Here is a 14,883-nt window from a genome sequence, read left to right as displayed (position 1 = left end):
GTTTTTCATGTCTTCCATCCAGACTCTTCCTGTCATTGTCGGGGATCCCTCTATAGGTTCATCTTGAACTGGTCTCCAAGTGTATTTGGACTTAGGTGTCTGCTTCTTTTAGATCTTTTACAGCTGCTATTTTTGTTCCTTTCTCCTTCATTCTTCTCCAAAAGCAACAATACTGACACAGCCTGTATCCTCCACACCTGCTTTCTGTTTAGACCCGTGGCTTTAAATGCACCGCATGGTTTCTATGTTTATTGTTGTGATGACTGTGTTTGGCCACTTTTTCCTGTGCGCTCTCTCTATAAAATTATATATACCATTCATAATTGAGACCACATGTTTGAGATGAAGAATGGTATTTATTGTGTACCTGTGTGTTCCTTACATAGTCGTGTGTGTGTGTGTGTGTGTGTGTGTGTGTGTGTGTGTGTGTGTGTGTGTTTCAGAGGCGAGTCTGGAGCTGGGAAAACAGAGAACACCAAGAAAGTCATCCAGTATTTGGCTCATGTTGCGTCCTCGCACAAGAGCGGAACTCTGGGCAGAAACAAGGAAGCTGTACAGGTACGTTACGTAACAGGCACCACAAAAGTATGAAAGAAAGCAGCTAGAAACATCATACAATAACAGCTAACAGCTAATCTGTAGAGCCATTGAAGGTCCAGAACTCCACAGATTAGCTTTAATTAGTTCAAATCACAAAAATCAAATATATTTCTTCCCTTAACTGATCCTATGAATTCATGTATTCTCTCTGACTGATGTTATAATAATTCTGCCAGTACAGTTACATTTAATTTATGTCCCTTCGGAGTGGGTTCTTCTGTCAATCATTGCTCTTTTTCTACATTTTCTCTGCATTATTCCTGACCTTGCTTCCTTCCTTCCTGCACTTGTTTCCTCTCACTCTCCACTCTCTGCATCGTCCCTCTCTCCTGCCTGCATGTTCAGATGGATGGTTCCAGGTCCTTAACGAGAGGCAGTACTTTGGCGAACAGGGTGAGTTAACTCTGCTCTCCTGTCCTTCCCTTTTGCTTTGGTCCCGTCCTATTTTCTGCTTGATGAACTCCACGATGATTCTCACTAACTCGGTAACTTTAATCCTTTGAACTACCACTACTGCTGTTATTCCTCATCAAGAGTCAATTCCTGTACTGTATATTTGATTTTGCCTGTTTATATTTCTTTATTTGTTGTTGTGATTGTTGTCTTATTTGTCTTTTTTTTGTTTGTTTGTTTGTTTATCCCATCTATGTGTTCATCCATCTACCCAATTTCCTCCCTCCTAAACCATCATTATTTTCCTACAATTCGCCAGAGTATACAATATGTGAGTATGAAAGTATTTAGAAAACTTGGGGTTTACTCATGGGGAGTCACGCTCTTTAGAATTTAAACTTTCCCTGTCGATATTTACCAGACTTGATATGATTCTCTTGATACATGACAATCATGTCCTCTGTGCATAGTCCTTTTCTTTTTGACTTTGATCTATATGACTCCTGGCTTCCTGGGTCTCTAGTTTTGCCACATTTTATTTTAATCTTCTGGTTCGACAAACTGGGCTTAGAGTTGGTTTCCCATTCCCAGTGAACTATGAGGCACCTCTGCTGTAGAGTTGTTACTAATAACTTGAACTGTACAGTGTGTGTGTGTGTGTGTGTGTGTGTGTGTGTGTGTGTGTGTGTGTGTGTGTGTGTGTGTGTGTGTGTGTGTGTGTGTGTGTAAAGTTGAATGAGTGTTGGAGTGGGTATGTGGCTGCGGCCGTCTGTGTGACTTGTGCATACTTGTGCTATATGGCTTTGATAATGTGTGCAGTGTACACATTGATCGCTCTGTGTTTTGACCCCACACAAGCGCTGAGCTCCCGCTCTGTGTGTATCTGGTGTGTGTCTGCCTTTATTGTTGACTGGCTGCCATTCCTTGACAGTTTTTCCAGTATAACCATCTTCTCTAGTTCCTTTAAAGCCCATGACTGTCTGCTGCTGCTGCTGCTGTTGATGCTGCATCGATAGCTGCTGCATTGGCAATGCGACAACTGCAGTCATGCATTGCAGCTAGCTACAGTCAGCCAATATGTAGTTTGTGTAGCCAAACTGCAGCTTCCTGTGTTGCTTTATGACAGTGGTTCTCAACTGAGTCTTCTTAGTTGCCTTTTGATAATTTAAGAAATCAAATTTTAAGAAATTATAAATGAAATATATAATAATAACACAATAACACGTGTCATTGTTATTCAAGGATGAATCATGCATTTTTTTATTTTTTTTTTTACATAACAGAACAGTAGTTAACTCCAAACAGCAGGATAAAAGGGCGCATTTTCGAAAAAAAAAAAGTTATTTGTTGGAGCTTTTTTCTCTGAAGTGTTGTGTTTGAAGCTGATCGGATGTCTCCTGTGTGTCTCAGGGTGAGCTGGAGAGACAACTGCTGCAGGCTAACCCCATACTGGAGGCCTTCGGCAACGCAAAGACTGTCAAGAACGACAACTCCTCCAGATTTGTACGAGCGGACTACATTAGACAAGCAGATAATGTTTATAGTCAACTGAAAGTTCTGAGACTTGAGGCTAAAAATGGACTGAAACATAAACCGCTTCTTCTTTTTCAGGGTAAATTCATCCGCATTAATTTTGACGTGGCTGGATACATTGTTGGTGCCAATATTGAGACCTGTATCCTTTTTAAATGAAGTAACAGTTTTTGAAAGATGCATCATCACTTGCCTCTTTCCTTAAGAGCATAATTGTGTGAAAATCCTGTCATTATTGTGATTGTTTGTTAATTAGTAACAAATTCAGGTGTTTTCTAAAACCTGATTTTTATTGAACCGCTTGCCTGTAGCTTGTCCCATTTGTAAAAGGATCCAAAATGTATTTTCTTAAAAGGTTTATATATACGGTGTACAGTATTATAATTGTATGTACTGGTTTAAAAAGTCAAAATCAGTAAATGTAGACGAAGACTAAAGTATAATTTTTTTTTTCACTTTTTCCATTAAAATTCTATTTTTGGCTGTACATGTCCTTGACCGTTTACATCCAGACCTCCTTGAAAAGTCCCGGGCCACCCGTCAGGCCAAAGATGAAAGGACCTTCCACATCTTTTACCAGTTGTTATGTGGAACTTCAGAGGAAACTAGAGGTGGAGATGTCAATTAAAGTGACATTATTAAACAGTGCATTACTATAGAACACAATATATGTCATGTTTGTGAAATACACATTCATAAATTGTGTCAATGTCCTGTAGTAATGCATGTCTTATTGACTTAAATTTCTCTGTTTCACCTTTCCTAGTGGACCTGCTTCTCGGAACTGCTGATGAGTATCGCTTTCTCAGTGGAGGCTCCATCCCTGTTGCTGGTCAGAGTGATTCAGAGAATTTCACCCAGACCATGGACTCAATGGCTATAATGGGCTTCAACCCTGAAGAGTTACTGTGTAAGAGAAGGGTTTAAAAAGGAGAGAAGAAAGTAAAAAAAAAAAAAAAAGAATTAGCCTTTTACATATATAATCCCTGCTATAAATCACCTTGGCTCTTCCTGTCTTACCTCTCCTCAGCCATGCTGAAGGTGATCTCCGCTGTGCTCCAGTTTGGGAACATATCCTTCATGAAGGAGAAGAACCAGGACCAGGCGTCCATGCCTGACAACACAGCTGCTCAGAAACTGTGCCATCTGCTGGGCATCAACGTGTTGGAGTTCACCCGGGCCATCCTCACCCCGAGGATCAAAGTGGGCCGAGAGTATGTACAGAAGGCCCAGACGAAAGAGCAAGTAAGATTTTATACGCAAAGACGTTTGTGCTTGCACAGATAAACAGACATGTGTCCCTGTAAGGTATATCTAAGTGCACATATCTCCTCTTCTAGGCCGACTTTGCTGTAGAGGCCTTGGCAAAGGCAACGTACGAGCGTCTGTTCAGATGGCTGGTCCACAGAATCAACAGAGCTCTGGACCGCAGACAGAGACAGGGAGCCTCCTTTATTGGCATCCTTGATATTGCTGGATTCGAGATCTTCCAGGTGTGTAACTTGATGTATTGCATGTGTTTGCAATAAAGGACATTACAAATGTGCAGGGAAGTTTTTCTTTATTTTTACTTTTTTTTCCCATCACTAATCTTAACAAATTCAACCGTGTCCATGCTCTTCCATAGTTTACATTGCAAGAGTTATTGAATGTTTTCTTTTCTAAATTCCTCCTCTGCAGCTAAACTCCTTTGAGCAGCTGTGCATCAACTACACCAACGAGAAGCTGCAGCAGCTCTTCAACCACACCATGTTCATTCTGGAGCAGGAGGAGTACCAGCGCGAGGGCATTGAGTGGAACTTTATCGACTTTGGCCTGGACCTTCAGCCCTGCATTGACCTCATCGAGAGACCGGTACATGCGCGCTTATTACCTGTCCAGTGATGACAATATAGATGCTGACAATTGAGATGTATTTTCCATCCAAATAGTGTGTGTCTGGGAATAGTAGGGCACTTTAGATTAAGTGCAGGTTATGGATTGAGCCTTTCCAGTTAACTACCCTCAGCTACATGAACTGATGAAGTAAGTCAAGCAAAGAAAATGATAGATTCACTCAGTCACACTACGCTTCCATATCTTGTTATTTTGAACGATAAAATGCATGAATACATTTTCACAGTCATTTTTTTCCCTGTCCTTGTCAGGCCCACCCACCTGGTGTCCTAGCACTGCTGGATGAAGAGTGCTGGTTCCCTCGGGCTACAGATCGCTCATTTGTGGAGAAGCTGTCTGGCGAGCAAGGCAGCCATCCAAAATTCTTCAAATCGAAACAGCCACGTGGAGAAGCTGACTTCTCCATTATTCATTATGCTGGAAAGGTATCCCTTGTGTTTTAACATCTTCCATGTCTACCATCAATCTAACCTCGCAAATGTCTTGTTGCATCTTCTCACCTTTTGTCTCTTCCATGTGACCTCCCCACCCTCAGGTGGACTATAAGGCAGATGATTGGTTGGTGAAGAACATGGATCCTCTGAACGACAACGTGGCATCTCTTGTCCACCAGTCGTCTGATCATTTTGTGTCCGAACTCTGGAAAGAGGGTGAGACTGATGGATTCACACAAACATTACCTGCTCTGTACATTAAAAATTTAACACATGGATTTTGTAGGTGTACAGCAAATAAAAATGAATATAGATATCAGGGAAATTGTACATTTAACGTGAATAGAAGAATATTTTAATGCTAAGTATGTTTTCAAATCTGTCAAATGTAGATAACGCTTTTTCTGGTGCAAAATGTATTAACTTTACTACATTCTCTCTCTTCTCCTTCTCTATCATATTCTTCTTTCTACCTCTCTGCTCTCACACCTTCCTCTGTTCTTTCACCTTCTTGTCCTCTCCTGTTTTGCTTTATCTTTTCCCTTTTGTTCCTTCCTCTCCTCTTCTTTGGTGCTTATTCGGGCTCCTTTTCTCATCTCACTCCCTGTGCTGTCCTGCTTCCTGCATCAGATATTCAAACTCTTCCTCGTGTGTACTTCTTTGACTCCTTTGCCACAATACAGGCTAATGGCTCCGACAGTAGGTCTTTTTTACCTCCTCACAATTGCATTCCTCATTCCCACCCCTGCTTATGTTACTCTGTTGTCTTCTGGCAGCTCAGTTTCGATTGCCGTGTGCCTTTTGTGTCATTTTTGTTTCCTTTTTTTTTTAGTTGGTATTTGTGTTGTAGTTTCATAATGCTTGCATTATATTGTCACTGTGCTCTTCTGTCACTCTATAATTGCTCTTCACAAAGTTTTGGCTTTTAGTAGCAGTGCTGTGATGTGAAGCTTTTTCCTACGATCTCTTTTACCACTCTTTAGGATCAGGGTAGCAGCATGCTCTCTGTTAGAAACACATTCATGATCACATAAGAGTTGTGCTGTGCAGTAGTGCCAGAAAAAAACTGCAACTTCAATGAGATCAGCCCTGCAGACAGAAATGTGATCTTGAATTAGATACAGAGATGCAACATATTGCTTCACAGTACCGACATTTAAATGGTTAAAAATGTTTCATGTCATAAATAAAAAAATTATTATTGTTATTTTAGCTGAAATGACATTTAATAAGGCGGAGCACACCTGTTGCACAGGGACGTCACTTGAAACTTGCTTCTGAATGGCGATATTTGCCTCTAGGTCTTTCTGCCTTCTGCTCTCTGTGGCCACAATAAACAATTCATTATCAGTTGTCATTACCAGCTCTGAAATGCCATATTGTTGCATCTCTCGTACACTCATTACAACTGTTAGATCAGGAACAAAATAAATCACGATGGTCTTTTCCGGCAAACCTGTAGTCGTGCCTGTCTAGACATGTCCAAAGCTAACTTGTTAAGCTTGAGAAGCTTTACCTATTAGACACCCTTATTGTATTGGGACTGTGTGTGTGTGCGTGTGTGTATCTCACTGGCTGTGCAAATATATGCTATTGTTATAGGCTTCAAAACCAATGGATATCCAAATCCATCCAAAACAATCTTTGTCCAGAGCCATGAAAGCAGATGTGAGAGCAGGTGTAAAACCATTACATCATCTCATTAATCTGATATTCATTCAGACATCAAATGCAAAAGCACATCTGGTAAACTCTCCAACTAATTTCTAATTGCTGCTGGAACTGAAACCCCGCTCTGTGTTCTCGTCCAGTGGACAGGATCGTAGGTCTGGACCAGGTGTCGTCGGGAGAGAACAGCGGACCGGTCACATTCGGAGCCGCAGGACTGAAGACGAAGAAAGGAATGTTTAGGACTGTTGGTCAACTCTACAAAGAGTCTCTCACTAAGCTGATGGCCACACTGAGGAACACCAACCCCAACTTCCTGCGCTGCATTATCCCCAACCACGAGAAGAGGGTGAGATGGGGGGGGTTTTGGATGAGAACCGATAACAGTGGAAGAAACCGGAAGTTAACTGCAGGAAATCTTAATGTGACTTTTTTTCTTCTGATTCTTCACTTGTCTCTGTCACATAGGCCGGTAAACTGTCACCTAACCTGGTCTTGGACCAGCTCAGGTGTAATGGTGTCTTGGAAGGGATCCGTATCTGCAGACAAGGCTTCCCGAACCGCATCCCGTTCCAGGAGTTCAGACAGAGGTCTGTGTTTGAGATTATCATCACACCAGTGTTTGAACCATCTGCTTCACTCACACACAGACGCATGCTCACACACACACACACGCACACATGCACACACACACACACACACACACACATACATACACACACACACGCACGCTCCCCTAAGCACCCTCTCTGACACCTGCTAATGACCCATTTTACAGGTGCTCAGCCTCATACCTCTCGTTCAAACACACTCTTATAAAATTACATTTGTCTTTCAGATATGAGATCCTAACACCTAATGCCATTCCTCGCACGTTCATGGATGGCAAGCAGGCTTCAGAGCTCATGGTAAGTTTTCAGTATCTATAGCTTTGCAGTACATTCTGCAGTCTTTCAGATGCTGGATTGACTAACTATCATCAACTGTCCCTGTTCAGATCAGTGCTTTGGAGCTGGATCACAACCTGTTCAGGGTCGGTCAGAGTAAAGTCTTCTTCAGAGCCGGAGTCCTGGCTCACCTGGAAGAAGAGAGAGACCTGAAGATCACAGACACCATCATACGCTTCCAGAGCGCCTCCAGAGGCTTCCTCGCACGCAAGTAAGACTATTTCTTAAACGTAAACCACAGCAGACAGCTAAAGGCAGTTTATTTAGGTTCTATTGCTGTGACATGTCATTACTTTTCAAGCCTGTTTTATTTTATGTCTACATTTTAACCTTAATATCAATTAGAATTATTTTTTTTTGTATTTTATTTATTTAATCTAAATTAAGTCATCAGCTAGTCAACATTCACTCTCTGCTAACTGAGGTGAAAAGAATGGAAGAAGACAAACATGTAAGACAAGTGGGGTCTCTGTGTAACAAGCGCTTGCTTGCTGCTGTGCAGTGGGCAGTTTTGTATTTCTCTCTTCAAGGAGCATTAATATTTAATCTTTTGTCAGCCCTATCAGTGACTCAGGAATTGCAACAGCATTGAAAGGTATTTGGCGAAGCCTGGGAATGACATACTCGTTCAAGTTATATGTTTATATTGGAGACTAACTAGTTAGACAAAATACTTTTTTTTTTCTACTGATTCATCATTTGACTGATTAACCTGGCATTTGGCAAGTTTATTTGTAAGCACATTTAATACACAAAAGAAAGAAAGTGTTTTACATAATGCATCATAAGCCTTAAAAAGAATAACAGCATAAAAACACTGACATGTAAATTCAAACCAAGTGTTCCTGGTAATGACTTTTACCAATAAAACTGATGCTTTTTTGCTTGACAACAAAATATTTTATGAACCCTGACAACTCTAGCAAAGTAAATATTAGTAGAAAGGTGTGGTGGAGCACAGGTATACAAATTAGTATACAAAGTCCAAAATCAGCACTTATAACAGTAAGTTGTTGATCAATGACCTTATCAAATACCTGACGATGTTATGCAGCGTTATAGTCCAGCAAAGAAAAAAAAAACATTTTACATAATGCTAAAAGGTTTATTTTATCATTTGGTCTAGGTAATACATGTTAATAACTTAAATTAATTTACTTAGATGCTTACTTGGATACAGCCTGTCACTTTTAATTATTTTAGAGGTTAGCTTCAGGTGGACATGTGCTTTTGTTGATGGATCCTGGCTGTTTTTTCTTGTTTCAGAGCCTTTTTAAAGAAGCAGCAGCAGCTGAGTGCTCTGAGGGTGATGCAGAGGAACTGTGCTGCTTACCTCAAACTCAGGAATTGGCAGTGGTGGCGACTGTTCACGAAGGTACTGTGCACACAACTACATCACAACATGAACGTGAAGTATGCAGCGCATACATCTTAAAAATAAACTAAAAATTTCAGTGATGTTGCTTAATCTATTTTGCTTGAATTTAGTTTATTTTAGCGGCACAAAACAAAATGTATCATTTGAAAAAGATTTCCTGAAATCTTACTTTCAAAATGAAAAAAGGGAGATGAAGCTCTATAAAATAGAATTGAAACATTGCATTAGAGACTGTGTTAAAAGAAAATCTGAACAATGACTTTAGATCCATGAAAAATGAATGGAAAAAGAAAATCAGCCTGATTCATGAAATTAAAACCTCATAGCCTGCCAGAATGGGGCTATTCTTCACATTGATCACTGGCCTTTGATCTGTGCCACCCAGGTGAAGCCCTTGCTGCAGGTGACCCGGCAGGATGAGGAGATCCAGGTCAGGGAAACCGAGCTTCAGAAGGCCAAGGACAACCTAACCCGCGTGGAGCAGGACTTCACCGAGCTGGACAGGAAGCACACTCAGGTGAACGAACCTCATCTGTGTTCTGCTGCCTGTCCGCCCCTGTTCCACCTCTGCTGAAACCTCTCTCATTGTCTGAATCAGTGCCTTACTCATCATTTCTCCTCCTACTCTCTCTGTCATGTTCTAGCTGATCGAGGAAAAATCAGTGCTGGCTGACCAGCTGCAGGCGGAGGCAGAGCTGTTTGCAGAGGCGGAGGAGATGAGGGCGAGGTTGGCCAGTCGGAAGCAGGAGCTGGAGGAGGTGCTGGGCGAGCTGGAGAGTCGCCTGGAGGAAGAAGAGGAGAGGGGTGTGCAGCTGACCAATGAGAAGAAGAGAATGCAGCAGAATATACAGGTTAGGATGGATACTGAGTTTTTTTTGTCAGAACTGTCAAAGAAAGTTAGTGAAGTGACATTAAAACAAGGACTGAGTGTAGATTTTTTTTGCTTCAGATTGCTCTTTCTTGCACCATCAGTCCCCAACCTTTAAATGTTACTCAAATTGTTTTCTCTGTGTTTTTTGTCAGGACCTGGAGGAACAGTTAGAGGAGGAGGAAAGTGCCCGGCAGCGCCTCCTGCTGGAGAAGGTTACCCTGGAGACCAAAGTGAAGAGTCTGGAGACAGACCTGCTTACTGCAGTGGAGCAGAGAGACCGGCTCAGCAAGGTGGACATTAAAACTTTGTCTGTCTGTCTGTGTACATGAAACATTTAAACACTAATATATCCCTCTTGCAAAACAAACTACTCTTTCATTACTGTGTTACAACATATTTATACACTGTGTATATGTTGTATCTCTTTGTGCCAGTGTTTTTTTTGTGCATCGTTATATACACGTTTTTATACATTTTCTCTGAGCAGGAGAAGAAACAGTTTGAGGAGCGTCTGAGTGAGGTGACCGACCAGCTCACTGAAGAAGAGGAGAAGACAAAAAGTCTTAACAAACTCAAGAACAAACAGGAGGCTGTCATCGCTGACTTAGAGGGTAATAGTCCCAAAATCAGTCATTTTTATGTCCACACAAGTCATCATATAAAAATCAAGATCAGGATTTTGACATCCACAACAACTTCATCTTAATCTGATGTGACATTTATTTTTTGAGTAAGCATTGTCATTCCACAGGCAACTTGCTCGTGTAGTGTAGCTATATTTTTTTCTCTTTTATATGAGCTGGCATAATAGGACAGCATTAAAATGAACAGCTCCATTTTTATTTGTATTTAGACTGAAAAAAACACTGAAGAATTATTTTTAATGTACTGTATATATGTATACATTTGAAATGCTTTCAATGTAAAGGAGACGGAATGTAATTTGAAAATATCCAAATATTATAAAAACATTACATTTACGATTACATTTTTTCTTTTAAATCATTTTAGTCAATTGTGCAGCCCTGACCAGTGGAATCATTAGTGTTTTATCACCCCGTTTTATCATAAAAAAGCACATTTTAAATCCTGCCATTTGCCCAAGCAAAGACTGAACCAGGCAGGCAGGAACATTTTTAATGTATTTCTTAATGTAATGTAATGCAATGCTAAATGTTGGCATATATACAGGTATATGTAGGTGTATTTACATGTGTGTATACAGGGGCTGATTAGATGAGTTGGAACAGGTGAGGTGGGTGTGGCAGACAGGTAACTAGGAGAGTGGAAGTCCGAGGACATCTGGTGGATGGATGGAGTAATGCAGGAGTGAAACAACTGAGGGTTTTTACTGTTTAAATTCTGTCATCTGATTCTAACCTGCTTCATCAATATTTGCAGAGCGTCTGAAGCGCGAGGAGCAGGGTCGCTTAGAGCAGGAGAAGTGGAAGAGGAGGATGGAGGGCGAGTCGGTGGAGGCTCAGGAGCAGCTGTCAGACCTGGGCATGCTGGCTGCTGAGCTGAGGGGCAGTCTGACTCAGAAGGAGAAGGACATCACCAACTTGCAGGGCCGGTGAGACTCGGGAGGAAATCTCATAGACGCAGTCACACAAATAAAAGCCTGTAATGAACCTTTGAGACTTCTTTTTCTTATTCATCTCTCTTTCTTTTTCGCTCTTGTCAGGCTGGAAGAAGAAGGTGCTCGTCGTGCTGAAGCTCAGAGGGCACTCAGGGAGGCCTTATCTCAAGTGTCTGAGCTTAAAGAGGAAGTAGACAATGAACGAGGGATGAGGGAAAGAGCCGAGAAACAGAGACGAGACCTGGGGGAGGAGTTGGAGGCTCTGAGAACAGAGCTAGAGGACACTCTGGACACCACGGCTGCACAGCAGGAGCTTCGGTAAATAATAAGGAGAGCAATTATTTTTGTTGTCAGATCAGGACTGAAAGGAAAGTGTAATAAAAAAAAAAGAATTAGAGCAAATTATTGTTGAATATATTTAACACCCTCAAATCCACACAGGTCTCGACGGGAAGCAGAATTAAGCGATCTACAGCGATGTGTTGAAGAAGAGACCCGCCGCCACGAGTCCCAGCTATCAGAACTCAGAGTCAAACATAGCTCTGCCATAGACAACCTCCAGGAACAGCTGGACAACAGCAAGAGAGTACGAAAACACACACACACACACACACATGCATGCATGCACACATGCATGTACGAACATGCCACTCATCATCGTATGTCATACATGTTCTCTCTCAGGCACGTCAGTCCCTTGAGAAGGCCAAGGTGGTGCTGGAGGAAGAGAGGCAGAATCTGACCGCCGAGCTCAAGAGCCTCCAAGGTGGCCGCACGGAGAGCGAGAGGGGTCGTAAGAGGGCCGAGAGTCAGCTGCAGGAAGTCAGCGCCCGACTGGCTCAGGCTGACAGAGAGAGGGAGGACAAGGAGGAGCGACTGCACAAGCTTCAGGTGCAAAAGGATACAATGGCACTGATGTTAAACCTTAGATTTCGGTGTAACTGTTGATTTCTTCTTTTTTTTTGTCCGTTCACACAGGTGTTGCTTTTTGTTTTTTCACCTTTACAAAAGCAGATTCTTGTGCTGCAGTAAAGAGCTACTGTTTCTGTTTTGTTGATAAAGTTACCTTTATAACCTACTGTATCTCTTTCAGTGTGAGATCGAGGCCCTCTCCGGCAATTTGTCCTCGTCTGACTCAAAATCTCTTCGGCTCTGTAAAGAGGTCAGCAGCCTGGAGAGCCAGCTGCATGATGCCAAGGTAACAAATACAAGCAGACACCAGGGTTGGGTCACATGTGATAGTTGTCTTTGGATGTTAGGCTACAGACACTTTCAGCAATTTCTCCTAAGAATAGCAATAGTTTCTGTAGAATCTTAAACAGAATCCTCTTCTTGAATTTTAGGAAATTGAAAGAATTTTCTCACACTTGTGCTGTCTGACGCCAGGCCTTTTTTTCTTTGCCGTCTGTTCTTCTCTTTTAGGAGCTGCTGCAGGATGAAACTCGTCAGAAGATGGCTCTGGGCTCAAGGGTCCGAGCGCTGGAGGAAGAGAAGAACGGACTGATGGAAAGACTGGAAGAGGAAGAAGAACGAGCCAAAGAGCTGAGTCGGCAGATCCAAACTCACACCCAGCAGGTAAATCAGAGACCCAGGCGAGCTTTGTTCAACTCGACCCGCTGCTTCATATTATTTTGATCAATATCAGTTCACATTATTCCATGAAAATCTAAAAAAACACTAGTTGCATACATGCAAATATTACATAAATATTTCTCATATTTAATGTACTTCCCAATAATTAAAAATGTTCATGATAGACCAAAGACAGTGGTTCAATGGGAATTTGTAATGAGAAGTTTTGTTTCACCAAACATACTGACATTCATAAACCTCTGCTCACCTTTACAGCTTGCAGAGCTCCGTAAGCAGTCAGAGGAGGTGAACACTGCGGTGGAAGCTGGTGAGGAGACGCGCAGGAAACTCCAGAGAGAGCTGGACAGCACCGTTCAAAGGGAGCGACAGAGGGAGGAGGAGAAAGAGAGAGTGGAGAGGCAGAGGGAGCGGCTGAGGGAGGAAATAGAGGACATGACGCTTGCCCTGCAGAGAGAGAGGCAAAACTGCACGGCCCTCGAGAAGAGGCAAAAGAAATTTGACCAGGTTAGGAATGCAACAGTTTGCTCACATGCACACGTTTCAAAAATCTAAGACTCAATATTTCAGAAATGTCCTCTTGTTACAGCAACTTTGTGTCCTTCCTTCCCTCAGTGTCTGGCAGAGGAGAAAGCGGTGAGCGCTCGGCTGGCAGAAGAGAGGGACAGAGCAGAAGCAGACAGCCGAGAGAAGGAAACCAGACATCTGGCGCTGTCCCGAGCCCTGCAGGTGAACTATCCGAGAGACAGCACATGAATATCGTCATGTTATCTGTGATTATGGTGGTTAATTATCTGGGTTTCTGTATGTAGGAGGCCCAGGACCAAAGAGAAGAACTAGAGAGGGCCAACAAGCAGCTCCGTCTGGAGATGGAGCAGTTGGTAAACCAGCAAGATGATGTCGGCAAAAACGTAAGAATCAACCTCTTGGGACTCTTTTATTTCTTTGTCTCAGTCCTCAGTGAGTCACCGCTTCTTCTATGCTTCCTTTGCGTTAGGTCCACGAACTGGAGCGGACCCGGAGGACTTTGGAAACAGAAGCCCAGAACTTGCGAGTTCAGACACAGGAGCTGGAGGAGGAGCTGGCGGAGGCGGAGAACTCGAGGCTCAGGCTGGAGGTCACCCTGCAGGCGCTTAAGGCTCAGTTTGAGAGGGAGATCAGCACCAGTGAGGAGAAGGGAGAGGAGAAGAGGAGGGCTCTCAGCAAACAGGTAATGAGGTGGAGGAGTGAGGAAAAGCACCGATGTTTGTGTGGCTTTTGTTTTCTCTTCTTTCTACTTGTACTTTCTGACATAATGTGCTCCTTTCTATCCCAGGTGAGGGAGCTGGAGATCCAGTTGGAGGAGGAGAGGAGTCAGCGGTCTCAAGCTGTGTCGTCCAAGAAGCAGCTGGAAGCAGAGCTGCAGGAGTCGGAGGCCCAGGTGGAGACATCCAGCCGTGGCAAAGAGGAGGCTGTGAAGCAGCTACGGAGGCTGCAGGTGAAACAGAAACCCACACACACACACATGTAAATATCACTTTTCTGCATGCGTCAAAGCAGTCGATTTTAAAATGTCTTTTTATTTGTCACAGGGTCAATTGAAGGAAGTTCTGCGTGAGCTTGATGAGACCAAGTTGTCTCGGGATGAGGTAATCGCACAGTCGAAAGACAGCGATAAGAAAATCCAAACACTGGAAGCAGAGGTCCTGCAGTTCACTGAGGTACGTCTATATGTGTGTGTGTGTGTGTGTGTGTGTGTGTGTGTGTGTGTGTGTGTGTGTGTATATGAATAATCCCATAAAAATATAAAGATACCCTGCAGTCACTGTGATTCATGCCTTTTCTGTCTGCGTCCATTTCCCTGTGCAGGAGCTGTCTGTGTCAGAGAGGCAGAGGAGGCAGGCTCAGCAGGAGAGAGACGAGATGGCAGATGAGATGGTCAACAGCAGCTCTGGAAAGTTAGTGTCACTTTACTTCTGATATATTCTGTCAATTAGAGGTTGTGCAGTTGTGTT

General features: G+C 42.7%; 1 protein-coding gene across 4 annotated transcripts in view; it reads left to right on the top strand.

The window, feature by feature from the left end:
- Positions 1–14,883, top strand: part of myh14 (myosin, heavy chain 14, non-muscle) — a 31,422-nt gene that overhangs the window by 9,914 nt on the left and 6,625 nt on the right. For 2 of the 4 annotated variants that reach the window (XM_069142675.1, XM_069142678.1), the window contains exons 6-40: positions 444–558; positions 946–993; positions 1,313–1,324; positions 2,404–2,496; positions 2,605–2,668; positions 3,039–3,137; positions 3,293–3,436; positions 3,557–3,771; positions 3,867–4,019; positions 4,207–4,380; positions 4,674–4,847; positions 4,958–5,072; positions 5,487–5,555; positions 6,668–6,873; positions 6,993–7,114; positions 7,363–7,432; positions 7,522–7,682; positions 8,738–8,846; positions 9,235–9,366; positions 9,494–9,700; positions 9,873–10,010; positions 10,208–10,331; positions 11,122–11,293; positions 11,405–11,617; positions 11,741–11,885; positions 11,984–12,190; positions 12,393–12,497; positions 12,722–12,874; positions 13,148–13,396; positions 13,505–13,618; positions 13,702–13,800; positions 13,887–14,099; positions 14,205–14,366; positions 14,461–14,589; positions 14,738–14,826. In XM_069142675.1, the coding sequence (XP_068998776.1) occupies positions 444–558; positions 946–993; positions 1,313–1,324; positions 2,404–2,496; positions 2,605–2,668; positions 3,039–3,137; positions 3,293–3,436; positions 3,557–3,771; positions 3,867–4,019; positions 4,207–4,380; positions 4,674–4,847; positions 4,958–5,072; positions 5,487–5,555; positions 6,668–6,873; positions 6,993–7,114; positions 7,363–7,432; positions 7,522–7,682; positions 8,738–8,846; positions 9,235–9,366; positions 9,494–9,700; positions 9,873–10,010; positions 10,208–10,331; positions 11,122–11,293; positions 11,405–11,617; positions 11,741–11,885; positions 11,984–12,190; positions 12,393–12,497; positions 12,722–12,874; positions 13,148–13,396; positions 13,505–13,618; positions 13,702–13,800; positions 13,887–14,099; positions 14,205–14,366; positions 14,461–14,589; positions 14,738–14,826 (4,794 nt within the window). The remainder of the gene's footprint in view (positions 1–443; positions 559–945; positions 994–1,312; positions 1,325–2,403; positions 2,497–2,604; positions 2,669–3,038; positions 3,138–3,292; positions 3,437–3,556; positions 3,772–3,866; positions 4,020–4,206; positions 4,381–4,673; positions 4,848–4,957; positions 5,073–5,486; positions 5,556–6,667; positions 6,874–6,992; positions 7,115–7,362; positions 7,433–7,521; positions 7,683–8,737; positions 8,847–9,234; positions 9,367–9,493; positions 9,701–9,872; positions 10,011–10,207; positions 10,332–11,121; positions 11,294–11,404; positions 11,618–11,740; positions 11,886–11,983; positions 12,191–12,392; positions 12,498–12,721; positions 12,875–13,147; positions 13,397–13,504; positions 13,619–13,701; positions 13,801–13,886; positions 14,100–14,204; positions 14,367–14,460; positions 14,590–14,737; positions 14,827–14,883) is intronic. The other 2 variants (XM_069142679.1, XM_069142677.1) reach the window with 2 other exon arrangements.

Source organism: Embiotoca jacksoni, unplaced genomic scaffold (genome assembly GCF_022577435.1).
Source record: "Embiotoca jacksoni isolate LCO1_2020_lvr unplaced genomic scaffold, fEmbJac1.0.p SCAF_11, whole genome shotgun sequence".
NCBI lineage: Eukaryota > Metazoa > Chordata > Actinopteri > Embiotocidae > Embiotoca > Embiotoca jacksoni.
Note: the sequence above shows the minus strand (reverse complement) of the source record. Positions and strands in the feature narration are given on the sequence as shown.